Source organism: Yarrowia lipolytica, chromosome 1D, assembly GCF_001761485.1.
Source record: "Yarrowia lipolytica chromosome 1D, complete sequence".
NCBI classification, from domain to species: Eukaryota; Fungi; Ascomycota; class Dipodascomycetes; order Dipodascales; genus Yarrowia; species Yarrowia lipolytica.
In genome coordinates, this window is record NC_090773.1 from 2,882,528 (window position 1) to 2,908,986 (window position 26,459).

The 26,459-nt window shown below is 47.2% G+C and overlaps 12 protein-coding genes across 12 annotated transcripts; 4 read left to right on the top strand and 8 right to left on the bottom strand.

Annotated features, from left to right (window-relative positions):
• Positions 1-1,624: 1,624 nt before the first annotated feature.
• Positions 1,625-3,729, top strand: YALI1_D28842g (uncharacterized protein; the record flags this gene model as incomplete). Its single annotated transcript, XM_503158.4, has 3 exons — positions 1,625-1,634; positions 1,845-1,912; positions 2,377-3,729. The coding sequence occupies 3 exons, from the start codon at positions 1,625-1,627 to the stop codon at positions 3,727-3,729; spliced, it is 1,431 nt and encodes a 476-aa protein (XP_503158.3).
• A 1,402-nt stretch (positions 3,730-5,131) lies between these two features.
• YALI1_D28890g (uncharacterized protein) lies at positions 5,132-6,481 on the bottom strand (the record flags this gene model as incomplete). The annotated part of the gene is made up of 1 exon (XM_503159.1): positions 5,132-6,481. The coding sequence occupies one exon, from the start codon at positions 6,479-6,481 to the stop codon at positions 5,132-5,134; it is 1,350 nt and encodes a 449-aa protein (XP_503159.1).
• A 2,810-nt stretch (positions 6,482-9,291) lies between these two features.
• On the bottom strand, positions 9,292-10,833 carry YALI1_D28934g (uncharacterized protein; the record flags this gene model as incomplete). The annotated part of the gene is made up of 1 exon (XM_503160.1): positions 9,292-10,833. One exon carries the CDS (start codon positions 10,831-10,833, stop codon positions 9,292-9,294), a length of 1,542 nt encoding a protein of 513 aa, XP_503160.1.
• Positions 10,834-13,490: 2,657 nt separating this feature from the next.
• YALI1_D28963g (uncharacterized protein) lies at positions 13,491-13,894 on the bottom strand (the record flags this gene model as incomplete). Its single annotated transcript, XM_068282819.1, has 2 exons — positions 13,491-13,773; positions 13,824-13,894. 2 exons carry the CDS (start codon positions 13,892-13,894, stop codon positions 13,491-13,493), a joined length of 354 nt encoding a protein of 117 aa, XP_068138920.1.
• Positions 13,895-14,288: 394 nt separating this feature from the next.
• On the bottom strand, positions 14,289-14,774 carry YALI1_D28973g (uncharacterized protein; the record flags this gene model as incomplete). The annotated part of the gene is made up of 1 exon (XM_068282820.1): positions 14,289-14,774. The coding sequence occupies one exon, from the start codon at positions 14,772-14,774 to the stop codon at positions 14,289-14,291; it is 486 nt and encodes a 161-aa protein (XP_068138921.1).
• Positions 14,775-16,577: 1,803 nt separating this feature from the next.
• YALI1_D28993g (uncharacterized protein) lies at positions 16,578-17,173 on the bottom strand (the record flags this gene model as incomplete). Its single annotated transcript, XM_068282821.1, has 3 exons — positions 16,578-16,722; positions 16,796-16,954; positions 17,124-17,173. 3 exons carry the CDS (start codon positions 17,171-17,173, stop codon positions 16,578-16,580), a joined length of 354 nt encoding a protein of 117 aa, XP_068138922.1.
• Positions 17,174-17,315: 142 nt separating this feature from the next.
• YALI1_D28999g (uncharacterized protein) lies at positions 17,316-17,927 on the top strand (the record flags this gene model as incomplete). The annotated part of the gene is made up of 2 exons (XM_066094265.2): positions 17,316-17,564; positions 17,916-17,927. 2 exons carry the CDS (start codon positions 17,316-17,318, stop codon positions 17,925-17,927), a joined length of 261 nt encoding a protein of 86 aa, XP_065950337.2.
• Positions 17,928-18,775: 848 nt separating this feature from the next.
• Positions 18,776-19,048, top strand: YALI1_D29013g (uncharacterized protein; the record flags this gene model as incomplete). Its single annotated transcript, XM_068282822.1, has 2 exons — positions 18,776-18,796; positions 18,842-19,048. 2 exons carry the CDS (start codon positions 18,776-18,778, stop codon positions 19,046-19,048), a joined length of 228 nt encoding a protein of 75 aa, XP_068138923.1.
• Positions 19,049-19,096: 48 nt separating this feature from the next.
• Positions 19,097-19,586, bottom strand: YALI1_D29020g (uncharacterized protein; the record flags this gene model as incomplete). The annotated part of the gene is made up of 2 exons (XM_068282823.1): positions 19,097-19,481; positions 19,525-19,586. The coding sequence occupies 2 exons, from the start codon at positions 19,584-19,586 to the stop codon at positions 19,097-19,099; spliced, it is 447 nt and encodes a 148-aa protein (XP_068138924.1).
• A 2,917-nt stretch (positions 19,587-22,503) lies between these two features.
• Positions 22,504-22,797, bottom strand: YALI1_D29053g (uncharacterized protein; the record flags this gene model as incomplete). Its single annotated transcript, XM_068282824.1, has 2 exons — positions 22,504-22,702; positions 22,745-22,797. 2 exons carry the CDS (start codon positions 22,795-22,797, stop codon positions 22,504-22,506), a joined length of 252 nt encoding a protein of 83 aa, XP_068138925.1.
• A 2,095-nt stretch (positions 22,798-24,892) lies between these two features.
• YALI1_D29074g (uncharacterized protein) lies at positions 24,893-25,343 on the top strand (the record flags this gene model as incomplete). Its single annotated transcript, XM_068282825.1, has 2 exons — positions 24,893-24,965; positions 25,009-25,343. 2 exons carry the CDS (start codon positions 24,893-24,895, stop codon positions 25,341-25,343), a joined length of 408 nt encoding a protein of 135 aa, XP_068138926.1.
• A 52-nt stretch (positions 25,344-25,395) lies between these two features.
• On the bottom strand, positions 25,396-25,652 carry YALI1_D29081g (uncharacterized protein; the record flags this gene model as incomplete). The annotated part of the gene is made up of 2 exons (XM_068282826.1): positions 25,396-25,588; positions 25,636-25,652. 2 exons carry the CDS (start codon positions 25,650-25,652, stop codon positions 25,396-25,398), a joined length of 210 nt encoding a protein of 69 aa, XP_068138927.1.
• Between the last annotated feature and the right edge of the window lie 807 nt (positions 25,653-26,459).

Here is a 26,459-nt window from a genome sequence, read left to right on the forward strand (position 1 = left end):
AAAGCTTATTACCTCCAAGCCAACGGCGTGATATCTCACGATTGGAAAGTCGCAACAAGAGAGACGAAACTTCCCTACACTTGCAATGTCTCAATAATGGCAGATATCCCTCGTTATCTCAATTTTCCAGCCTTGTCTAAATCCCAGATCGATCTCCTTCCACACCCATCTTGGACAACTTAATTTTTTTCAGTTGGGAGGGCTCGACTGAGATAAGACCTTTTGCTGGACTATTTATAGACGCAATCTTGGAATAAATTACATAGTCGTAATCCCCGAGAGACTGGTAATACAACCGTGTCGTCCACTTTGCATTTCGGCCACTTTTCGCCGTTTTCTAACCCCACTCGTTCCTGCCTGCTGTCGAACTCTATAATTTTCACCTCCCATTGATGTCCTCTGGTCGAATCACCCACTGTGCTTGCTACCAGTGGTAGTCTCACCAAGTCTCACCAACATCTGGCTGGGAGAAAGACAGGGTCCCGCAACACTGGTGCAACCATAGATGAATGTGAAATGGACCCAAAAGAACATCCGCGGGTTTCAAACCGCCAATGTTAACATGGATCAGAAGAAAAGAGAAGGATACAACATACAATTGACATGCCAGGGAAGAGAACACCTTACTATCTAGTGTATGGTACACCAATGTACCAATATACTTGTAGCGCGGTGAATTATGGGTCACGTGATGTGTCATACATCGCACCTTGAACCGCAGTTTCATCTGGATAAACCCATTACCTAAGCATCTAACCCTGTCATAACCTGCACGTACAAAGCTGTCAAATCTAGTACAAGTACAGACGAGAACGACCCACGGAAAAATACCCAATCGGCATGGTCACGTGATCCTGTCACATGACAACACACGCCCCCTTCCCTTACAGACCTCCTACAAGTACCCTTATCTCCAATCCGCAACTTGATCTGATAATGAACGTGATTGGTTGGACCCGCGTTTTTGTTGTTTTTTTTTGTTTTTTTTTTGTTTTTTTTTGGGGGGGAGGTCCCGAGAGAAGCGGCTCCTTCTGGGAGTCTCGTGACCCCCAGATCAGCGCGGGCCCGGGCCGGCTCGACTTCCTAGGGCTCACGTGACCCATCTCCTCTCACTCCTAGGGCTCACGTGACCCATCTCCTCCCACTCCCAGGTCCATGTGTTCAGTCCACGGCGGCGCAAAGTAAGGTTTGTCATATATACGAGGAAAGCGAACTTTTTTAAATTTCGTTTGGAGTAGCGAGAAGGCTGGAGAAGGGAGGAGGGGCGGTATTGGAGGGAGTCTCTGTTGGAGTGGGGGGTTGGGGTTGGTAAGACAAGCGACGCGCACAGATTGTCACGTGACTTCTGTTAGTAGTTTTTGTTGGGGTTTATGCTTTTAATTTCGGCTTTGGGGTCTTCAAAAGTGCGCCATAAACTGGCCCATGAAAAACGAGCCTCCTCTTATACTGGCTCTTTGACAGTGTGTATCGACCAGCCCAAAAAAAAACAAGGTGACAGCTCAAATTAGAGTTTGAATCAACCTTTGCCAACCCACACGCACTAACTCACTTGTGCCCAAAACCATCGTCTCTAGAGCCACTACTGTTGATTCACGACTCGGGGGCTTCAAAAACACATTTAAAAATGAGTGGACGTGAGTGACAGAGAGAAGAGAGAAGGTAAAGAGGGAAAAAGGAAAAGAGGGGGAAGCGGTCTATTTATGTGTTGAAACGATGCGACACAAAACCAACAACACAGGATCACACAAACAGAACGACACAAACATCAAGGATCCAAAAAATAACATCCGACACACACTCCTCAAAAGCCGATTCCAACGCTGCTTGAGCCCTGACTAACACAGTACGTATGCTCGATCTGGTGAAACCATTCCAGGCCATTCTGCCTGAGATTGTTGTTCCTGCTCGAAAGGTGAGTATTGTTGATCGAGAGACGACGATGACAAGTGGAGGACATTGAGGACATTGAGAGAGAGAAATGACAGGATGCACGGACGAATTCAAGAGATCTTAGTCTCTGATGGTACTGATTGACGATGATCAACCCCTGCCCAACATGTGTAACCCCTCAACATGTCCATTTTGAATCAACAACATGGCAAATGCGACCGGAATGATACCCGATGTGCTGACGCTAGCGCACTATAGGTGATCAGCGATGGTGTTGCCGATCCAAACGACCTCAATGGTTGTGTTAGGATCTCATCATCAGACGTTGCCACTGCAGATCAACTCAGTGCTGTAGCTCCTCTCAAAGCTACTTCCAGGTAAACGATTCTATTGTATTTCTGTGATCAACTTGGTTCACGTCAGTCAGATTGTCTCGCTAAGTTGCTTAACTGCTACCCTGCTCTCGGTTTCTACATACTAACCCAGCTCCCTTTTTACGACAAAATCGCCTACACTGTCGGAATCGCCATCACTTTTTTCATCATGGCCGGCATCCCGCTCTACGGCGCCCACGCCTCCACCTCAGACCCCTACTCGTTTACCCGAGCCATCTCCGCCTCTTCTCACGGCACTCTGATGGAGCTCGGTGTGGGTCCCATGGTCACCTCTGGAATCATCTTCCAGATCCTGGGAGGTTTCCAGGCCCTTAATGTCAATTTTGACATTCGAGCCGACCGAGAGCTCTTCCAGAGCGGCCAGAAGATCTTTGCTCTTCTGCTCACCTTCTTCCATGCCATCTTCCTCGTCTTCTTCGCTCAGACTTACGGTACCATTTCAACCGACTCTGCTGTTTCAGAGCTCTCTCTCGGAGCTGCGGTTCTAATTGTTGCCCAGCTGACCGCCGCTGGTCTCGTGCTCATTCTGCTCGGCGAGATTGTCGACAAGGGCTACTCTTTCGGCTCTGGTTCTGGTCTCTTCACCGCTCTGTCCGTCTCCCAAAACTTCATGTGGCAGAACCTTGCCCTGCTCAAGGTGCACCAGGAGTTTGTAGGATCCATCCCTGCCCTGCTCATGGGTCTGTGGAAGAACGGACTGTTCAACTTTGGCGGCTCTTACCGATACGTTATTGAGAACTCCTTCTTCCGACAGAACCTGCCCAACCTGCTGCAGCTGTACATGTCTGTGGCCGTGTTCATGCTGACCATCTACCTGAACACTTTCCGGGTGGACATCCCCATCAAGTCGTCGCGAGTGCGATCTCTTGCCACCGCATTCCCCGTCAAGCTGCTTTACACTGGCTCTATGTGCCTCTTCCTGCTGTCTGCCTTCTCCCAGAACGTTCTCATCTACTCGCAGTCTCTTTACGTGCAGTTCCCTGACAACCTCATGGTGCAGGTTCTTGGTAGCTGGGGAGCTGACGGCTCTCCCGTGGGCGGCATTGCCTATTACATCAGTCCCAACAACTTTGGATACGATGTCATCAAGATGGTGCTCTACTCTGTTTACACCATTGTGGGCTGCACTCTCTTTTCCAAGTACTGGGCTGAGATTTCCGGCTCCGCCCCCAAGGACGTGGCCAAGCAGTTCCAGGCCCAGTCCATTGTGATTGTCGGCCAGCGAGCCCAGTCTGCTCCCCGAGAGCTGGCCAAGGTCATCCCCGTGGCTGCTGCTGTTGGTGGAGCTGTTGTGGGCGCCATTGTGGCCTTCTGCGACATTTTTGGCGGTCTTGGAGCCTCTGCCGCACCCATGATTGTCGCCGTGACTTCCATGAACAATTATTTTGAGATTCTTGCCCAGGAGGGTGATATTGCTCAGATGGGCAAGGCTTTTGGAATGTAGAGTGGGGATTAGAGTAAAAGCCGTATTATGTATTAATAAACGTTTGAATTAGTGGGTGGAGTGGACATGTACAGGCAGATCAGTAAGCGGATGTGTGACTGGCTGGCTGTGTGAACACGAGTTGAGGATATGTTCAACCAAAGGAGATAAGGAGAGAAGGGATGTTTCATGGACATACAAGTACATACTTGTACTACAGTACAGCAAACGTTTTAGGCTTGAATTGTTCGGGGATATTTCTCGTTGGTTTTTCTCTCTCTGGTCGGTATCGCTGTCCCATTTAGAACATGCAACTGTACAAGTGCAAGTATGTTGGAGATATTGAAGAGTGAGTGGCAATTTTAGTGTTTGGAGTGATTGTTTTCGGCTGAAAAAGAGACAGTATTATCGGACTCACGTGATGACTTAATCAGCCAAAGAAATCACCTTTTGGGGCTCTTTCAAACTCCTTTTGAGACTGCCCAAATATGGGGTCTTTGAACTCTAAGTAGATCAAAGTTTTTCAGTGCAGTCAGTCGAGTAAAAGTGTTCTTTTGTGGGGCGCCAAATAGTGGGTGGCAGGCTGTAGATTACACGAAGTTACGGGTAGAATACTTGAGATTTTGGAGACACGTATCAGGTGAAGAATTCCTGTTTGTTTTGGTACCCACCTGACAAACGGGGTGGACTTGCTTTTGGCAGCACAGTACAGTAAAGTATGTACCTTTTGTGGGGGGAGGGGGTTTGGGATTGGGCATGGTCAGCTGGAGACAGTCTTTGCCTTGGTGCATGGGAGATCAGTATTGTGATTGTGATTGTAATTGTAATTGATAGCCATTGTTCGAACGAGGTCGTTTGCTTGCGGAGTGTCAGATCGAGAGTTACTCTTAGAGCCTCTTGCTGTTGTACTAACATTCAACTCCAGCGCTTAGTGGCACTACTTCAGAGTGGGCGTCTCTCTTGGTACGTCTGTTTCATTTACAGTGGCAATGTTCAACCTCTAGCTACAAGCATCAGTTTTTATCCCATCCGATATCCCAATGTTTTGACGCTAGGGTAAGAGAAGTGGAAGGGGATTCCAGTCCTTCATTGCAAGTTTGGCATTTGGTGCGAGTAGATTGTTTCTGCCAATTGCATTTCCCAGGGGCTTCACATGTTTGAAGATGAAGAGTTGTATTCTAGTCATTCTATGTAGGAAATTCTTAGAGTCTTGCTGAACGAATTCTATACAATAAGCCTGGTATCTTGACATGACAAGTTTTATCTGAAGTTGCCACAGTAAGGTCAGCGTCTGATATCTCCGAGTAACAAGAGCAGCTGTTGTAGTGTCATAATACCAGCAATCTTGCTTCAGAAGTATCCTCCAGTAGCAAGAGCAGTATTACAGTAGAACATCCGAACCGATCACCGATCCGCGGTGATGTCACAGACTCAAATCTCCCAACTGCGGCTTCTTGACATTTCGTCTCCAATTATACCGCTCTTCATCCCACTCCACTCCAAAGAAGCCCTTGTCTGGATCGGGGTAGGTATCGGCCTTGAGCCAGTCAGTGAGAGCCTGCTGGTACTCGGCATCCAGGGGGTGTTTCAGTGTATGATGGGCAGATCCAGTGCCTCTTTCCTTCTCTTCTTTCCGCAGAGACTCAAATTGGGTCTCCTTAGAAGGCAATTTCAATCTTCCAGACCACACTCGAGCCACAACAGCTGCTTGGGTTTCAGCCAGAGGGAAGGGCACCACGTTTTTGGGCATTCCGATGAACGCAATGGATGGGTCGTTGATGTAAAACAGCTGTCTGTAGAGGTTTCGAATCCGAACTCCATCGGTGATGAGGTCATCGTCTGAATGGTGCACGTAGGAGTGCAGAAAAGGGAACGAATACAAGTATCCAGTGCAATAGATGACCACATCAACGTCAGAGAGAGTTTGGGGAGACGAACCCTCCACTCCTGGAGCTCCCTCGACATCAATATCATCACCGTGGAACTTAGTAATCACACCAACAGTCTCAATGTTTCCCTTGGTGGGGGCATTGGAAGGCGATCTGGCAGAGACAATGACCTTTTTGGCGGTTTTTGCCGCCTGGTTGGCGATATCAATGCCGGAAGACGAGTTTCCAACCACCAAAACGGTCTTTCCAACATACGAATCCGGGTTGTCAAAGTACTTGGCATGCAGAACCTCATGCTTGTCTGAGTACGCCTTCAGACCCGGAACGTCAGGCACAAACGGATGGGAATAGTGGCCGGTGCATACGATGACGTAATCATATGTTTCGAGCTCGGGCTGGACGTTTTCCTTGGCATGGGGTCCGACGTACTTGGACTCCACCATCCACACGTCTCCCGTCTTTTTCAAGCCGGTGACCATGGTTTCAAACTTGAAATGGTCCACGACATGCCGGGCGTAGTCCTGCACGTACTGTTTGACAACCTGTCGTTTGGGAAACAAATCCACGCCCTCGGGGAAGGGGAAATCCTTGTACGCCATCAACATGTGGGGCAAGTTAGTGTTGAGATCTCTGTACATGGGGTTGTAGTAGATGATGGAGCCGTCCTTTTTGTGCTCAATGGGCTCTGCGGGCATGTCACGAGTGCATGGCAGGTTCGGTGTCGGCCGGGTCAGGCCGTTGTAATTCCATACTCCTGCTCCAGGTGCCGGTTGCTGTTCGTAGGCGGTGATTTTGCCAAAGTAATTCTCGGCCAAAAGCGCCTTGATGCACGGAGCCGCGCTGGGACCTCCTCCAATGATAGCCACAGACTTGAGATGTTTCATGGTGATTTTTCTGGCTGGAAAATGAGTGGATTGAGCTGTACTTGTAGAGAGTCAAAAGTGGTGATGACGCACTTGTCGCATAATATGCGGGTTTAAAGATAAAGTATCGATAATCTTAAGCGCACGATTGAGAGCAGGATGCATGGCGTGTGTTGGAGGCGGCTGTGAAGGAGTTAGAGAGATTTATAACATGGAAATATATATTTCAAGTGATCCAGATGGGGTTGGCGTTTTGTTTTGCGCTTTTTTGCGCTTTTTTCGGGCTCAAAAGCTCCTCTCAGACGTCTACTGAAAGCTCTCTCCTCTTTAGTTTTGAGTTTGACAAAAACGTGCGAGAGTGGGGGTCTCTATATCAGACAACGACAGGACGGGCAGGAAAAAATTGATTTCAAGTCATGTGATTTCGGTGGAGTGGACGGAGACACGTGATAAATATAACGAGTGGGATTTCAATGATGAGTGGGATGTCAATGTCTCGATTGGGGAAGAATTGCCGCCGCAGTGTGTGATAGCCGCCGAGTGGTGGGTGATAGTCGCAGACTGTGTATTTCTGCCGACTTTTTTTTACCCCCAAATGGAACTCAAATCTGTCAATAATTACTGTAGAAAGAATGTCCGTGGGGTGGTTCAGGGATGGATAGAATATCGAGAGAGTCGCAGTTGTGAGAACGTCAGTTGCGAGAGCTTCAGAGTGAAGGAATAGGCAGGAGGAAGGAGCTTTAGCGAGGTATCGTGGATCTGGGGAATTGGCCAACCGAGTCTCTCTATACACCCCAAGCTCGTAGTACGTAACGTAACGTAGTCTTTAGTCATCTTCAGTCCAGTCCTAGCGATTGATATCTGACGCGGATCCTCATTTTCGCGTACCCTCTTTCGCGTACACTCTTTCACGTACAGATTGACAGTAAGAACGTAGAAAGATGTACCATTGTGCGATCAAGGCCTGATGATTCATGTAGTCGTTGAAATTTGACCGACAGGGTGGCCTTTCGTTTGTTATAAGCGCTTTCACACGTACAGACACCACAAGTTCAGGTGACTATACTACAAGTACAGTAGTCCTTTTTGTCAAAAGATGGTCAAAACAATGGGGGTTTAGTTGGGAACATACTTGACAAATAGTGTAGACTTGTGCCTCTTTTTGATCAGTGTCCACAGAACTACAAAAAGAGACACAATGATCCATATATGGACACGAACGAACCTTTAAAGTGAGAAATGACACCATGTATGATCCGGTTCGAGCCCCATGGTTGTCAAACTGGGTGTGTTGACTGAGACTGATGGGTTGCTAAATTTTCAACTAAAAACCAAGTAAATCCAAGTAAACTTGTAGTGAAAATTGAGTATAAGAAACCAGTGATATATCACATTGCGGACTTGCTGACAACAGCTAAACAGAATCACAGGATCATGTGACAGGGATTTTCTCCAACAATGTGATCAAATTACCCCTTCATGTGCCACACGTGACTTTTGGCACTGCTCTTGGGTATGGCACCGTTTTTTGAGTTTTTTTTTTTTTTTTGAAAGATTTGGTGGTAAAAAAAAAAAAAAAAGGTGGTTTGGTTTGGTGAAATTTGCTGAAATTTATCCCGTGGCTGAGTCGTCAAAGTTGTGCCATTATGTCACGTGGTAGCACAAAAAAAATGCCTCTCAAACTGCTCATTGTCATACCCACTCGATTGTCCCTACAGCACATACTGTACTTGTAGGAGACTGTCAGGATGGTCAGTCTGCTCGTTATGGGTATGGGTTTGAGGTTTCTCGACGGTTGGACATTCGAGACCATCACAACTTGGTGTAATACAACAATTGCACCATCTGAACCTGTGCTGGCAGTCCTGGAACCGATTCCTAACGGATATGTGGTAGATGTCAATCGTAAGATACGCTAATGGCCAGAACGTGGTTGGAGACTGTTCCCCATGAATAACAAAGGTCGACGACGTGGATTGAGAAGCTGACTGGGCAACTAATGAACTTGACTGGAAGAGTCCCGGATATGGACTCGCGAGAGAACGATAACGACTGTGAATGAGAGCTGTGATTCCAGGAGAAGACCCGACCGAACGGTGAAGGGCTCGTGGAGCAGATCTGTGAAGCTCTGGCTGGACGTGGTTCAGGAAGCACTTGTCTTCTGAGACGGGTACACATTGTATTCGAAAGAATGGAGGGTGTGCGGGTTTCCATGAAGATGCCAGGAATCTCACAGTCGACCTTCATCACAGATATGTCGGTTTCGCCGCCGATTCAGCTTCAGTGGCACCAGGATCCAATGGATAACGAGACACCCAAACCACTGAATGAAGTGATCCGGGTATCTTCAGTGGGTCAGAATGTTCAAGGGCTTCGGACATGTTAACTGGGGTGGGTCACGAGTTCTCGAACAAGTCTCATGGATCAGTTGTGAATTCGATTGCGGCCTCGAATGTTGTCTAGGACCTCTGAGGTTCAGGGAGTGGTTCAACAGCAACATCATCTCGAGATACAAGTCACCCGTACAGTAGTACACTCATACGGTTGAAAACCTCCGGAGGTTGATGATGACCATGGCTCAGACCAATAAAATCACACCAGCAAGTAAACACCTCCTGGACCTACGACTACAACTAAACTGCGACTATTGTACTCTGCCTTCGACTGCACAGCTACAGATACAATACATCGAACATGATCAATAAATATATACACTAAAGCGAGAGCCAAAGAGAGCCACTGCGATTGCAATTGCGTGAGACGAAATGACTGTGCTTCAGGTTAGCGCGCTCAAAGCATCCACTAAGACTACGCCTTGGTTGCTGAATCGCCTAACTCACCAACTTTCCGGCCCAATCCAACACCTCCAAACTCGACACGACAATAAATAACGTGGTAGGCAAGGTCAAGACCACGTATCCCCAAAACAGCACGCCGGCCATTTCCTTCTCGTAGAACCCGTTGAGCTGGCAAATCTGAGACAGCTGGATGGCTGGAGGAGCAATGGTTAGAATGAACGACACCAGCAGAAAGATGGGGTCGTCCAAAATGCTCACCTCCGAGTACTTGACTCCCCATGCAATCAGAGGCAGCAGAACAAAGGCAGGAAGAATCATTCGAGCCATGATGGCGCCAAAAACCATCTTCTTGTAGTTTTTGCAAGCAGGAGGAGCCCCACTGTCGGGAGAGAGATTCGAACCCAGAACAACCAGAATCAATGGAATGGCCACCGAGCCCAGCTGCTGAATAGCCTTGGTGATGGTGGCCTGAATGATATCGTTGCTCTCGAAAAACTCGTACTTTAAAATGGGAACGGAAGCCACAATGATGGCTACAAGCATGGCCCAAAGAGGAGGATTCATGAAGTTAAGAACGGCCTTGGCAACCCGAATAACCACATGGGGACGGCGCCGGTGTCGGTGTTTGTGTCCATGCTTCTTCTTGTGGTTTTTACGTCGAGGTTTTCGAGCAATCTCCTCCACCGCGGGAGACGACTGATATGAATGGAGATCAATGGTGGAATTGTTGGTGGAGGTGTCGGCAGAATGACAGGCGGTCGTGTGACCGGAGCCAGTCACGTGGTGGTTGTCGCTACAGGTATTGTCACCGGACACGTGATCCGAGTCGCTGCCGTCGTTGGAGTGGGTCACGTGGCTGCCATAGGTGGATGCGGTTCCTCCGGACACCTCTTCATCGCTGTTGAGCAGGATTCCCGTTTCCTCGCGGGTGTCTTTGATGAGCAGGGGCGACTGTTCGGAGGTGTCATGTGACTCAATGACGATTTCCTCGTCCTCCTCCACCACTGCGACCACGTTGGTCTCGTCCTCCTCTTCGTCGGCGTATCTGAGGAGGGTGTTGTATCCCCAGGACCATCGGACGATCTGGCCCAGTTGCTGGAAGATGAGGAGGTAGAGGATACCACGAGATGCCACCTGGTCGGGGTTGTCGTTTGGAATCTGGTCCCAGGAGAGGTTGGGCAGCGTGTAGCTGAGAGCCATTGTCAGCGAAACGGGCAGCGAGTTGCTGTTTCCAAACACGGCCATGGCCTTGACGAAGTTGGCCTGGTTCTTGTTCAGCTTCAGCATCCAGCCCATGAGGTTAGCGCAGCTCAGGGACACGACGGTCATGAGCACAAACAGCAGCGGAATGATGGCCACCTCGATCATCTTTTGCAGCGACAGCGACGACGCCAGCTTGGAGAAAATCAGACAGGGCGTGAAGAGAAAGACATTGAGATTGGCGATATGTTTCTGGGCCTGGGGTGTGAGAATCCGACACCGTGCGGCAATGTAGCCAAACACGCAGACGACAAAAACCTGGAAAATGGCCTCCAGCGTCAACCGGATGATTTGCGAGTATGAGAGAGCTGTCATGAGGAGCTCGAGTGGCGCACAAGACGATTTATGTACTGAGCAGCAAGGTTTACCACTGCTGATGGAGGGAGAGGGGGTTAACCGCACTGATACGGGTAATGGAGGAGAAATGTGGGTATCAATCGACTCGGAAAAATTGGAAAAATCCAATGTCGCTACTCCGGTGGCGACTGAACCATTATCCACCAGTCTAGACACGTCCTCTTTGGAACCTACATTTCTCGCACAAACCCAAATAAACAAACAAAGTTGGAATCGAGCAAGGCTTAAAACAGCGCCATACAAAAAGTCCCTGAGATTGCCACCGACGCTAGACAGCAAATTGGAGGGCGCGGCCCGGCCACAATTGCAGCGGTCACGTGACAACCCCTACTGACAGCCAAATCCGCTTACGTAACGGTCCCTTTAGGGTCCGCAGCTGCGTTTTCGCTCCCGTTTTCGTCTCTCCCAATGGCCGTCTTATCTGTCCCACGTGGTGCACCTCATCAACCTTAAAAAAAAAACTGGCGACATTAAAAAAAAAATAAACAGTGGGGCCTGAAGGGAGGGGGCGATAACGGGGCAATGGGGGCGAGAAAAAGCGGGAAAAAAGGGAAGAATTCTGAGAAGATGAGACTCCTTTACTTGATGGGTTGTATTTTCAGAAAAATCCCATTGATTCCGAGCACGAAACATGCCCCCATAATCCCATGTCTTATCTCTCATACGCCTGGAAAATAACCGAACCTTAAGAAATTTCCACATTGTACACAACTTTTGATCCAGATAGGCGAATTCATTTCGGAAAGATCGTGGACATTTTCCAGAGTTGTGTCTATCTCCACAATATCCTTTCTCGTCGATACGTACCCCCCACCACCAGCTAATCCTTTCCCGGACACTTATCTATGTTTGCTTTAAACTGACGTTTGACTGCAACTCTATCCGAATTTGTAGGGTCTCAGAATGAGCTCGTCTGAGGGGGTCACGTGGTTGTTTTTTTCGAGCCGCGCGTCAATTCGGCCCTGGTGACCCGATTGCAAAAACCTCCCATCACATTGGCTCGTTTTTTCGTCGATTTTTCACCCTCAATCCCTGTCATCCTGCATCGGGTGTCTACTTACATTGCCACTTTATTTTGTACTGTATGTCCGACGACATATGTACATATCGTCCTGTTTCTGGTCATCATGTCCCTTTGCACAGCCCACAGGCGAGGCTGGATGGCCTAACGTGCTCCCCTGACAGTTTTAGCGAAAACTCCCCAATTTTGGTACTTTATTTTCCCCGTTTTTACTTCTTTTTTTTTCCCGCTACAACTCAGCCTCGCGCCTCATCTTGACACATACATACCAAATGACGTTATAACCACCCGAACCATACATCCAGGGCGCTCCACTGTGCATAGTGACATGCGTCAACTGGCCTAGTCCTTGTATTATGCAGAAACGACCCAAATCAGATAACTTGTCACCACACCATAAAGCATAGCCCATGATATCACCCAGAAACCCACGTGGTAAGCACCATAAACTGCCTCCAATACACCCTGCAATTCAGTCGCCGCCCGTTACCGAACCCTAACCCTAGAGATGGTGAGGATCTCCAAAAAAATGGCTCGACTCCGCCGCCTCACATGACTCAAGGCGGAGCAGCAAGTAAGAGAACGTCAGAGACAGACATAATGCCGCATTACGGAGGACCCACCGCATAGCAGGGAGAACACAACCGGTCATCCACATCATCCCCCCCCCACTGCTTACGTAAACGCCCTCGTTTCACTTGGCGCTGCTTTTTTGAATCACGCAATTTCCACCAGATCGACATCATTACCCCTGGGTCCATCGCTTCACTCTGGAGCTCTGGGGAGTCATGTCCTTGTTTAGGCTGGACAAGGTTTTAATATCCGAATATTGGCAAACTCTGATGTTTCCGGAATGTGCTGAAAAATGAATAACTTTGTTTGGAACCACGGAACAATTTCGTACTGGAGTGGAATTTTGACTGAAGAGGAGGAAGGGGAGATCGGAAGAGCGGTTCAGTGACATAGTTGAAGGAAAGTCACGTGACGTGACTAAATAGGGGGGGTCCGGTCACGTGGTTTTTGTGGTCACGTGGTTGCTCCGTTGGGGTTGTCATCTCTTACTTGTAGCTACTTAGCGCACACTTGGCTGGCTGTACGCTCCCCTAGATCCACTGCGTGAGGATCATCTTCTGCATTGTTGTCTCTTAACCACTAAGACGAGTATGGTCTTTTGTTGTACCAAACAAACCTCATTCTGAGAATCTACCACGGTTTCAGCCACCTACCGGGGTGGCCAGCGGCCTGATCGTCATGAGCGAGTTGAAACGCCAGATTCTTCAGGGACGCCGGAAGGCAGAGGAGAGGCTTGGGGAGTGGCGCACGCACCAGCACTCGACTTGACACGGAAGAGGATCCCCTGGCGACGAATGTACTTGGGGTCACCAGCGGGAACATCCTGAGGGATACAGGAGAGGTCAGGGTCCGCTGTTGGGCCTTGAGCAGACGATGGATGTTAAGGAGCTGTGAGAGTGCGTAAGCAGCGATGGAGGTTGCATCATCGGGGGAGTTGAGAGACATAGTCGTTGGTTCGACCGACTGCTGAAAGCACTGAACGTGCCTTCACTACGTGCAGCACTATCTCGTTTGCCAAGCTTCAAAACAAGACTACACGGTCCAACCACCACCACCTCCTGCCTCGTCCAAGGTCCTCAAACCTCACCAGCGAATTGAAGTTGATTGGGCTGGACCTTTCATCTTCCTCAAGTCCAAATGGTACGTTTGTGTATTTGTTGATATGTTCTCTGGGTTTACAGCTTTTTACCCTACAAGAACCTCTTCTGCCATTGATTTTCGGTTGGCTTTCTACAACTGGATCTCCTCCAATGGTGTTCCCGAGTCCATCCTCTCCGACAATGCTAGTGTCCTTTGAGATGTAGCTAGAAGTATGGGTCAAGGGTTGAGAATTGTTGGCCTTACAGGTTCCGACCAACTGGTTGAGATTCTGTCGGCATACGCAACAACAAGAGCTGGCAAGGATGTGGTGTAGTCGATAGACATCTCATTGACACCTGCCCAACCTGTCCGTGTTTAGGATGGCTGATCCTCAATCTCGGAAAATTGGATCGGTGGCCTGGCTCATGACTTCAAAGTCGTCAAGGCCGCTTCTGTAGGTGTGAGCCAGGTAGTAGCCTGGCCTCTATAATGGTCGACACACGACCGAGCCCTGTCTCTCAGCTCGGTGTACTGCTGACTGTTTCGTGGAAAATGTCCACGAATGGATAATCTGGGGTGGCGTAGAGAACAAAACTGGTCATGTTGTGAACATTGCTGAGATGAGGTGTAGGGGCTAGACAATGGTGTTGTCTTGGTTGGAGTAACAACTGGTATTTATATCTATCCAACTGGGGCATCTCAATCTCCGTGAAGCAGATGATGTCACTTGGAATATTCATCACAGTAGATTGTTTGATCGTCGAAAGAAATACAGCGGTATCTTGGAGGGATGCCGTATCTGGTAGCTATTGCAGTTCTCAATCGGACCAGTCGCGACAGAGCGAGTCTTGGAGCAGTTTCCGCGGTACTGCCGAATGGCCTCAGTCCTTGATTGTGGGGACAAAAGGGTCTTCCGATGCGTTCGGCTCGGTTTGGGATATATCCTGGAGCCGTGGTTTCGCTCTTTAGGCAACTTGAGTTGCTCATTATCGATTATTTCGTTACCGGCGAGCACAATCTTGGACATCTCCACCTTTTTCAACAACAATCGACATCCACGACATTGAGTCCCCGATCTCTCCTTTCCCTTTTTTGCATGGCACATGCTTTGATCTGGACACCAAAATCCAGATCTGATCCAGCCTGAAAAAAGTTGTACACCTGTGATAGGAGAGGATTTCCGAAACCTGGCGCTGTTGAAGGCACACCCCACCTGGTAGGTCATCCTGGCCCATTTCTCGCATGATGAGGAGAGGAACCGACTTGGTCGTAGACGAGATGTCCGTCTTGTAGATATTGTCTACTGATCTAGAATCTCTTTCATTTGTGTGCTCCTATCGGAACGTGGTGTAGCTAGAAGTGAGTTGTAAGTGACTACGTTCTCTATATCTCATTTATCATCTTGTGATAGGCGGGGGTGTTTCACATGATTGGCACAAGTATGTGAAACTTCATAGACACGGCTTGAAAAACTTCAATGAGTCAACAAATGATGCTGAATATATACTAAAACTCGGTTTGGCATTTCATTCCAGCTCGCATTGGCGGCAGAGAGGAACAGTTTACGGCAGGTCTGGATTGATCCAGTTGAGAGCTCGAGTTATGTCTCCAAGTCATTAGTTTTCAGTCAAAGCAGACTTAAACGAACGTACGGAATGAAGTCGATGGTGACTTGGGATTCTTCTTGTAGCACGGTACAGAGTAATTCGCACAACAGGGCTCATCTCAACAGACTGCTGTACATACTGGAGACTTCTGATAATCATTATACACTGTCTATGTTTCCAATTAATCAGCGAGCTGGAATGCCAGCAGTAGAGACTAAGAAACGGCCAGAATCAGGAGTACGCATTTTAATCAAGATCACATTTAAGAAAAGGTGATGTTACGACACACAGGCGGAAGGTGTATCGATTCTCGAGATTTTTTTTCCATCTCAATAGGAACAATATTGGGAAACCTGGGGCGATCTAGATGTAGATTTCTCTGTAGGAATATGTGAATCAGCAAATCGGTCAATTCTAAGATATTCTCCAGATAGAACACCAACTATTTAGTCTTGTTAGTAGCTCCCCATATATCAACTGCTCGGCTACTAAATTGTTACTTTTATATATTACTGAACATGTTTTTGTTTCGTCGCATCCTGACTCTGCTTCAACACAAGGCAACTTTCACCCTAGGTGATTTACGTGTTCACGGAGTTCAAATTTCTTGTTTTTGTTGGTATCAGCTTGATAATGAACATGTTTTTGCAGTTTTAGACGGCCTTCTGGCAAGTTGTATGGCTGCCAAAACGGCACAACTTGGTAATAGTGGCTAATCTAATCAAGAGCCTACTTATTTGGGCATGGAATCACGTACAGTACTAGATATGAGCATTTTATAGTACTTTCTCACTGGAAGGGGTCTGGAAGGGGGTTTTCCAATGTCAATTGTATTGAACAGGTGGTGTGCGACCAACTACCCCCAAAGGTGAAACCCGCATCAGTTTACTTAAGCATTGTTGAATGTACATTGACGACTTTTCTTCCGCCAGAATTTGCAATGACTCATAAAGATGGCCAGAGAGTGTCTTCCCCAAAAGACCATGTATTAATGTGTTCCAAGTTCTTTCCCTTGGTGAAACTGTACAGTATATACTTAGGTGTTTGGAGCCTTAATTCTGCAGCTGATGATTCATCACTCTTCCAATATTAGCCCTATTGAGAAGCTGAACGTCGGAGTCAAGTTAGATAGTCACTTGAGTCTTTCTGAACTTGGTTGTAAAGTCACAATATCTCCGAATCTCATTATTAACCACCCACTTCCGCATCTCGGTGTCGCGTGCAATAGACAATTCAAAACTGCGTATTCAGGATATTTGGAACAGCCAAAATCAGTCATGTAAAGAGCTCATCAAGCACGGATTGCAAATACAAGATGGATTTATGTTGAAATCTGTAGTATAAGTATACATGTACTTCAGCATGATCTTGTCTATGGCGTCACTATCTATTTCAGCAGCGAAACTTGTGGATATTTTTTATCAACTGTCCACATTTTCTTGCCGTTTTCCTTCCTCAACAATATCTGAGCCCGTCAACATCTGAGACATTGATTGCGAGTGTTCATCGCGAATTGGCCATCGCGAATCGGTCATCTGGAAAGAGAATCGGTTCTGAACCGGTACCCTGAGCCGACACTCTTCAAAGACTCAAACGACTCTCGAATGAGCATTCTTCCGCTCCCAATCTCCTGTTGCACTCCACCTCCATCTCCTCTGCAGTAGGCTGTCTTTCACATGTCACTAGCGCAACGGCGAAGTAGTTGCACCTGACAGCGATTGACGTTCCCCGGATCGACTGTTGGTGCGTGTAATGCGACTGACAGGTGGTCCGGGAGAGTGGGGAATTGGTGGGTGTACTCGAACGGTAGTTTCTAGCATCAACGCCGCGTCACACATACGCTGTAGCTTGGCCTAGAACCGACTGGTGACAAGCGGAAAACGGATGATGGGGAAACAAGAGAGAAAAAAAAGAAAAATTCCCTCCCTTATAGTTCCCACTTGCCCGTTTGTGTCACTAGCAGCCACCTGACGCCAAGGTTAGGGCTGGCGTTGCGGAGGATATCAGCCAAGTGCATATGAAAGTTGTTGGGGTATTTGAAGGGGTTGGAATCTCCCTTCGAGGAACGAGTTGATGGAGTTGGATCGAGTTGAGAAATTGTCCAAAGTCGTTGCACTCGAGCGCATTCAACACAGCCACCATCACCACATCTACACTTGATGACCGAAACAGAGCTCCTGAAAATCAAAGACTCGGCGGCCGAGGAGGGACCACAACTGCTGCTGGACCGCATCAAGCAGCTTGAAAACGACCTGGAATCTACCCACGTCCACGCCATGCAACTGCTCCAGTCCAACAACAAAATGCACTCGCAGGCGTCCATCTACGTCCAGGAGATCCACTCGCGCGACATGAAGATTGAGCAGTTGAAGGCGTTGGTTCATTGGTATGAGGTAGAATTGGCAAAGGTGAGGCAGTAGCAGATCTGCGAATCTGATGATGGATCTTGGAGAAGGAGCTTGGAGATGGAGCTTGGAGAAGGAGCTTGGAGAGGAGCTTGGAGAAGGAGCTTGGAGAAGGAGCTTGGAGAAGGAGCCTGGGAGTTCAAACTAGTCGTCGGATCACCCGATATGCTCAGAGATTGAACTCAGAGCCTCGCTACGTCATATCTAGAGATCGAGCTTGATTACGTCCGAATCTGAACGAGAGATCAGCAAGATTCCAACAATGTTCAAGTTCAGCTTGAGTCGCAAGGGCGAGTCTCTTCCTCTCACAATACAAACACTCTCGTCTTTCTTTTCTCTCAAATACTGACTCAGAAGTTGATATAGCATTGCTACGACCTTTATCCGTGGACATCAGCCGCTCGACTCAACCACCAGAATGCCCAAAATATGATCATAGCACCATTAATATATAGTACGATACGACAAATACAATACAAAAAATTCTCTCTTGTAATTTGATAGTATCATCCTCAAACTCCCCTTCTCAAACCCCCCTTCTCAAACTCCCAAGTCCCCCCCCAGAGTCCCCAAGTCCCCTCCCCAAGTCCCCTCCTCACAGACCCCCCCCTCCAAGTCCTACCCTCGTCCGCCAACTGCCGCCAAAAAACTTCAAAATACTCCTAATTACAATTCTGCAAAAGAAATCATGCTCGCCTCGCCGAGCTGAATTTGGTGGTACAATTTATGCGTCGCTTAAATCAACAGCCAGTTCCGCAAGTTCTTCCAAAAAAATATCGCTTTTCTGTTTTCTTTTTTTACCCCACTCAACGCATCCCCGCACAATAATGCGCCATAGATGCATAGAGATTTGGGACGGACTGGATAAAGAGGTCTTGTCGCAGAAACCGGCCACGTGACAAGGAAGAATGGTGGTGGTCGTGGTGGTGGTGGAGGTGGTATCACGTGACTTGAACCTGTTTATTTTTTCTACACGTGACTTCCGATCAAGGAGGGGGTGTGATGCGGTCCCGATTCGGATCCAGATTTTGGCTCCAAAAACTATTGCCAAATTTAAGGTGTGATTAAAAGTGGATCTGGAAAGGTTAATTTTTATGCGGTAGTTTTAGTTTAACCTGAAAACGTCGAGTGGCTGGAGATTCTGCAATTATGGAGATATTGTGATTTTTTCAGGCGTGATCCGTGTGTCGGGGTTGTACATTTGTGTGGCTGGTATGCGGTTATGCGGTTATGCGGTTATGCGGTTATGCGGTTATTGGCGGTTCTACTGGTTATTCTAGGGATATTTCTGCTACTTGGACCCTCTCGAAGTTATGGGCGGCGATGATGAGGTGGACATGGAGGAGGATGGATCTGGTGGCCTGAGACAGGGATGGCTCGTTTCCCGCGTGTTATGTTTTCGGGTGGAAAAGAACTCCTCGACAGCAGCAAGATCCTCGGGCTTGCTGAAGCCTCGAACACCTCGAGTATTCATGGAGGGTACTTAAGTAATATGGAATGTTGCCCTCAGGAGGAACAATCTTGGGGAGAGCAGTTCAGTTGGTGTTCATCCACCTCCAGTAACCTTGGATACCCTTAGGTATACCTCCTTCGGGCATATAGGTGTCCTGGGCTCGAACAATGCCGTCCAGCAGGAGTCCAAGAGTCTTTTCTCTGATGGCAGCAGCCTCTGAGAAACCAAGGGCTCGGAGACAGGGGTTGACCTCGTCCTTGTTATAGATGGTCTGAGACAACTTGCGAAGAGCTTTGCTGTCGATCTCGGTTCCGTACTCGACACCCTCGGCAAAGACGTTACCTCGCAGGTTGGGGTGGATTCCTTGTTGCCATCGGTGAAAGAGACTGGCGTGCTTAACAACCCCGAAGAAAAGAGTCGTCTGAGCCTGAGTCGTGGAAGAGTCAGCGTCAGTGATTCCACCCAAGCTCCTAGGCCATGGGGAAACTAGATGGCAGCTACGAGGTCCACACCATGTTCATGTTCCAGGTAGAAATAAGACCCTGCTTTCCATTTTCGGCAAGCTTGGTCATCCTCCCCGAGTGTCCAGTGCTCAGTTAGTCCGAAAGCGAAATGATGTAGAACCAGAGGTGAGTATAGTTACTTGTTCGGCTGTCTCCATACATATGTTGATGGCAATGTGGGTAGATGTGTACAAGTTATGAGGATCCCAACTGATATTGAAGTTGATAAACACATTCAATGTATTTATTTGCTGTTTATCTGGTTCTTAACCTGCTGTATCATGACTGTGTAGAAAGCCCGGTATTCCAATGGTATGGGTTCGAGAGTACTTGTACTTGTAGCGTTCGGAGCAGAGAAAGGTTGTACTGTTGATTCCATGGTGGTTTTTGGTTGTTGCTGCCTCTAGATATTGTGATAGCTGTGCCAGTATACTTGTACAGTAGCTACTTGGTTTAGCTGAGTAAGCGTAGTTATGTATAAACAAGTGTTCTCAGTAGCTAACACCCATATATAGATAGATAGATATATTGACTCAATCGAATCGTGATGAATGAATTATGTCAGCACCGGTACTTTGAATGATGGCGGACCTTGTCGTATTTTTTTCTATGTAGATTGTTAAGGGCAACATTCAATCGTCTCGTTCTTGGACTTGGCTGTTGTTTGAACACCTGCCAACATCTCCCATATTTTCTGCCATTATTTGTCCGAGTAAATCAATAGACAAAAGTGACGATGCGAAATCCAATGGTGGCATTTATTCACTTGTGTGTAGTGAATGAGACCATTTTATGGGTTCTTGGGGGAGGTTTAAGGTGGTGAATCAGTCGTAACGTTCCTGCGTTACCATGAATGGAGGGGAGGGTGTCGGAAGGTGATTCTAGAATTCCGAGTACATGACCGATTGGAGCAAAAGTTGCGATAAACTGATATTCACAGAATCGTTAAACTGCTGGTTGACTTATTCCCTTATGTCATATCCTCTGGATCTCCAGTAGCAATCTTTGCTGGTTGACTGAATGGACTGTGAGGTTGTGGTTCTGCTACATCCACGGTGTTGGTAGCAAATACACATCTACTAGCACTTGGGTAATATTATGACACCTGGTACAGACTACAAGTGCTTGTAGCATGTGTGCTTAGTCCATATTTCGGTCTTACTGTACGAAAGTCATGGTCTAGTCCTCTTATGATCTATAGAGTCGAATTAATGTGATATAAAAAGTTCTAAAGCTCAAAAGCACGGGTAGTTCTTTCTATTCCAAGTTCAAACCCCTGTTTGTTATCAATCTTGTTGCCTTGACCACCAGTCATAGCAGCCAGTGGCCTTCCGAATCCCTTCAAGCAGTCTGAAGAGACTCGTGAGAAGTGGCTAAGTCTACAACAGCAAACTGCAACAAATTGCAAAGAAATTCAACGAAATGCAACGAAATGCAGTGCAACGGTTACTCATATCCTTCTAAATGATTGACTATTCACCCTTCGTCAGTGTTTTGTTGTTTTTTTTGGCACACATTCCGCTGAAGTACGGGTATGTATTGTACGAGTATTAACTGAGGATGATGATACCGGAGTGACAATTCCATAGGGGCTACTTTGAATGCAAAAGCCTGTGGAGTTTGAAACACGCTCGTCGACCGTCATCGATTCTGCCGATTCTGCGGACTTCGAAATTCAGGTCACAACTTATAGAACCCATCTTCGACAAGCAATTCAGGGCTGGTAACATGGTGGAAATCTCTATGAATGCTACCAAATACAATATCAGTCAGTTAGTGATGTTGAGATACGTGTCGAGGATAAGAAGGAGCAGATACAATCGTTCGCACAAGATCTCGTTTCAACTGTGACCGGGCGCCCTCAACCTCCATAATCTGGATTTCACACTTGACACGATTAGAATGACTTGGTCAGGATGTCAGGTGGGTCATCGAAGTTCAGAGCGATGGTTGGGTTATAGACCGGCCAGCCACACTCGTATCAGCAATACAATGACCGAAAACAGAGATTAGATGCAGTTCAACGACTACTACCAATCTCACACCCATCCAGTAATGTCTGAGAACCTGCCCTCCTCTCCAAGCAGTCCCCCCACTCAGAGTTCAATGTCCCTGTTCTCCTTCAAGAGGAACTCTGTCCTGGTTGAATACGTCCAAGAAAATTCTCGCGTCTGTCAATCATCGACCCAGTTCTCGTCTTCTCCTGGTATTGTGACGTGCTCGTGTCAAGAGTACAGTCCATTCCGACAAGAGCTTCCAGTCGTACTGCAATAATGATCATCTTGATCGACTTGATCGAGCGTTCAGTCTGGTAGCCAGAATTAGTTTACGACTAGGAAATATCTTTCAGCTGCTACGATACTTGAATGCTCTCTCGTTGCTGGCTTTTGTTCTATTGATTTGAGTCTGACCAGGTCTGTGAAGGTATGACTTCAAATACTTATCAATCTCTGAGTACTCTGCCAGGGTTCATCTCTGGGTACTGTACTTGTCTAGATTATCAAAAACCGCATACCCCGTCCAACACGCTTCTCGGAACATCCTTCAAAGACCATGTCAAATCATACCTGGTGGTTTCGTCGTAACAACTGGTAGGGAAAGTCCTTCATTGTCGGATCGATTTCGTTCCAGAGTTCAAAATCTGTTCCATTAGGTGGAAAGGGCTAATCAGTTGGTCCTAGATCCAAAACTACTACTACACCTACCAGTACCATCTCCAACCCCGCCAGTACCATCTCCAACCCCGCCAGTACCATCTCTAACCACGCAACTGGAACCTGAGGTAAACAACCACTTCAAAAGTCCACTCCTCCAATCACAAAGTGGGTTTTCTATCGCCATCGGAATCGTCATAAAATTATGAACATACTCATACTTTTTTCACCTCTAGTTGTCACAGTATATTCCCGTGAAACCGGTCCATTATCTGCGACAGTAAACTCCACTAAACGTTATCAAATTTCCCAACAAAAACCTCCCACTTAAACTACTTCAACAGAAAAATCCAACGTCTGGAAATACATAGCGACTCAACACTTGTCTGACTGTCAATCAAATTCACCCCGTTTAACCTATCAAAATACTCCAAAAGACCTCCTAAATCCAACGGTACCAATTTGCACCTCTTCAGACCAACTCTCATCGAGTTTTCAAATTCCGCCCACAAAAACCGAAATACCAACTCACTAAATCCAGTCCTAACAACCACCTCGCCCGCCTCAAATTACCAAGCTGAAACCCTCGCCATGCTCACCCGAAATCCGCTCGTATACGTACGCATATCTGCATTTTTGTTTGTGTTATTAAGAGTATGCTTATTTGGAGTCTCTCTTGTCAATTTGCCAAGCTGCACACAAAGAGCGGAAAAAGTAACGACGTGGGGCGAAATGATGTTATGAGCAACAAGACAAGGGACGACCGCCGTGGGTCGATAGATTATGACCTCTTTCACAATCTTTGAATGGCCCAGTCGCTGAGATCACGTGATGTGGGGCGAGTATGGTGTAGTTGTGTATCCTTTGTATGCACTCCTGCAGGTGTTCCGGATTGGGTTGAGTGCATGTCTGTTTTGTGGCAATATCAATACGGCGGACTACTGGGGTGTTATGTAACGGATACGCGAGGCGGTTTAGATAATCGCCTGGGTGCACGTCACGTAAATTGGTGACGTCAAGCGTTTACGTAATCGTCGGGAACTGCGTTACGTAACCATTCATGTACGCAATCGTCGGGTTGAAACACTCGCTGCAAGTGTCGTATGATTGGAGCATCTCACATCACCACACGCGTTGATTGGGCGTGTCTTGTGGAGTGCATGGAATTTGGGAGAAAAAAAAAACACAAAAACTGCTGCAGAAAATGCAGAAAAAATGCAACCAAGATGAAACAGAAGTGCGAGTCGAATAAGACCCTTCATTTTACCGATATGAAATTTGTGACATTTGTTTTCTGATTTTTGGCTATTTTTTCTGTGACTTTCTGGATTTTTTAAAATATATCAATATATAAATTGTCCCAAATTAAAAATACACAAAATCCAAACAAGGTAAAACCAACCCAATTTAAACAAACCAACATAGACAAGACAAAATTAAAGTGCCAATGTGGGAAGCCTAATTTACGGTGCCTTCCGTTTGGCGAGTCCGGCCCTGTTGTCGACATTCCCAGTGACAAATCGGTCAATTTGAAACGTCAAAAAAGAATATTTCCATATCTGTATGTCGGCTCCATGATCCCGATGACCCCCACCCGGTGAGATGCAGCCGCGGCTCTGCCGATACGCACATTTTACCCCTCAGTTGGAAGTGCAGCGGCACATAGGACGCATATGCATGTAATAATATGCATGTATGGATATATACATGTATACATGCTCATGCAGCCTGCAATGCAGCCATGCGCAAGGCCAAAAGGAGGCTCCGGTTTGGGGGGAGATTGGCCTAATCGAATCACGTGATCGAAAACAGACTCAAGGTTGCAACTAGCAGAGTGGATCCTTGTGCAGGGCCATGCCAGACATGTACGGCTGAAGAGAATCGCAGGATGACATGTGGAAGTCACGTGATGCGGGAGGGCGGGAGGGGGGGGGAGGGAAGAAGTAATCTTGCGTTTATGGTAATTGCACTCACCGCCTTGTCACGTGAGAAGAAAGCAAGAAGAAAGCAAACAAATGAGTCCTCCTTCATTTTCGCAACTTTTTTTTCTGGACTTTTTTCTCATCTTTCTTTTTATGTTGCACGGCTGGTAAACTTTCACTTATCGTAATTAGCAACCGAAAAACAGCAGATGGTGTTTAGTTGTCTCCGGTAGATTGTAGATTGCAGTAGTGCTGGTCGGTAGTCACATGATGGTGTGAACGGGGGAGTTTGGTCACGTGACCTTGGATCGCACGGGGGGGGAGGGACAGGAAGGGGGGCTTGGATTGGTCTCGTGGTGGGGAAGGAGTGATGGGAGTAGCAACGCATTTCTGTGCACCATAGAAGAAACTGGTTCGATTCCCATTGTCGAGTTATTTTCGTTTGTACAAGATGCCTGTGGTAGCGCTAAGTACTTGCAGCTACTGTACCGAGAATCACCTTTCCGACGTGGTTTTTCAAGGCGAGTGTCAACAGGTGGTCTTTCCTTGATAGACTTCAGATCGAACAAGCATCCCAGATATGGACAGAGCATTTCGTCGCTGTCATCGGCTACCATAACCTCCTGTGCTCCAAGTATAGTAGCGGCATGGTTAGGATGAGTGAATCCCAGCGGGAATAATCGGTGGTGATGCCATATCCCTAGGATCGAAAAGAGTGATATGTGGAGTTGGTAGAAGGGTATATATACTTGTTGCAAACGGTGACATTGACTTGTCTCTTGGTCAACCTCAAGTGTTGATGCTCTATTTGCAGAGGAGGTGGGCCAAAGTCCAGTGCATGGAGGATCAGCTCGAAAACACTTGTAACTCTGGTGAAGGGTTGAGATGTGCTATTTGGATTCAAAGGAGATCAAGTCTCATCGGGTCATCACATCAGATCATCGCATCAGATTATATCATGTCGAATTGTAACACATGACACCATCATCCTGACACCATCACATCTCACCTCCATCACATCTCACCCCCATCACATCTCACCTCCATCACATCGAAACACCTCACCACCACCTCATCACATCAACGTGACATTCTCTCACGCACCACTGCAGGTCGACTCACCCAGTTTTTGTACAATTGTACTTGTATGGATCAGACTCAGTACAGTAGAGTACGAACTTCCCCTATTGCACATTGCACGGTCCAGTCCATTGATGGACATGCCAGATCTGGTTTTGACGGTGATATAATCATCAGATTATACAGCACTATCGACATCTTTTCGGTTGTTTGGGTGGCAAATTACTGACGTCTTGTGGTGATCTTGTGGTCAGCTTGTTTGTGTTTCCAAGGGCGCAATCTGATCGGTCCGATTTCGCTGGAGTGCTCGTTTCGCCTCGTGTGGATTCGAAACCAGTCTCTTTCGAATCCCCCGAGCGCGCTGAATCCAGCCGTGGGCGTTATATTTCTCCAGCATCTCTGTAGAAGGAGATGGCTGGAGTTTTAGATACCGCAGTCAATGTGTGGTGACTCGTAATTAACAAATGTGCATTTTCCATCTTTTTTTTGGCATTCCCAATATCATGTCCAATATCTCTCTTTAAACAAAGAACTCAGTTGACGACCTTAATTCCAAATATCCGGAAGAGCGCGAGTGAATTTTGAAGAAAGTGATGATCAACCGACGCAGCCCGATTCTCCAGCCTGTCACAAACACGCCAACTTCTTTGGATTTCAGATAGCACGTCTGCAGACGGAGTTGTGTTCGAAAGGAGATTATGCTGACCATTGGACGTCATGCAGCTGCATTCATCCAGCATCAGAGTCTAATCTTTTTTAGGCCACCTTTATATCTGTCGATTGGGGAAAAACGCAAACGTGATCGAAGAGGTCGCAAATGTAGTTGTACAAGTATAACAATAGCACCATTGCGTTCCCCGCGTCAACAGCATTCCAACGGTAGTCATATCTCCACCCTAGACTGGCTAAATGGAGTCCAGGTGTCGTTGACAGAACTAAAAGAACAGAAAAGATAGTCCAACCACCAAGTCGACCAAAATACATCTGAGCGAGTCGATATTAGTGTCATTGGAATCAGCCGGCGATTCTGAGTCGAATGGTGTATTGTTTGTCTTTCTCCTCGCGATCTGTCGTGGTTTATCAATCTCAAAAGAGGCATAATTGTTGAAATATTAAATAAAATTGGAAATAAAATTGGAAATTTGAACAATTTGAAATAAAAATCGTCAAACTACAGACACTTGGTCAGTAACTCTCGCGCTCATGGCATAAATCATTAATAATACAGAAAGAAGGACGTTAGTTGTTAATAGATACCGACGTGGGCGGACCTGGGCTCACGGGAT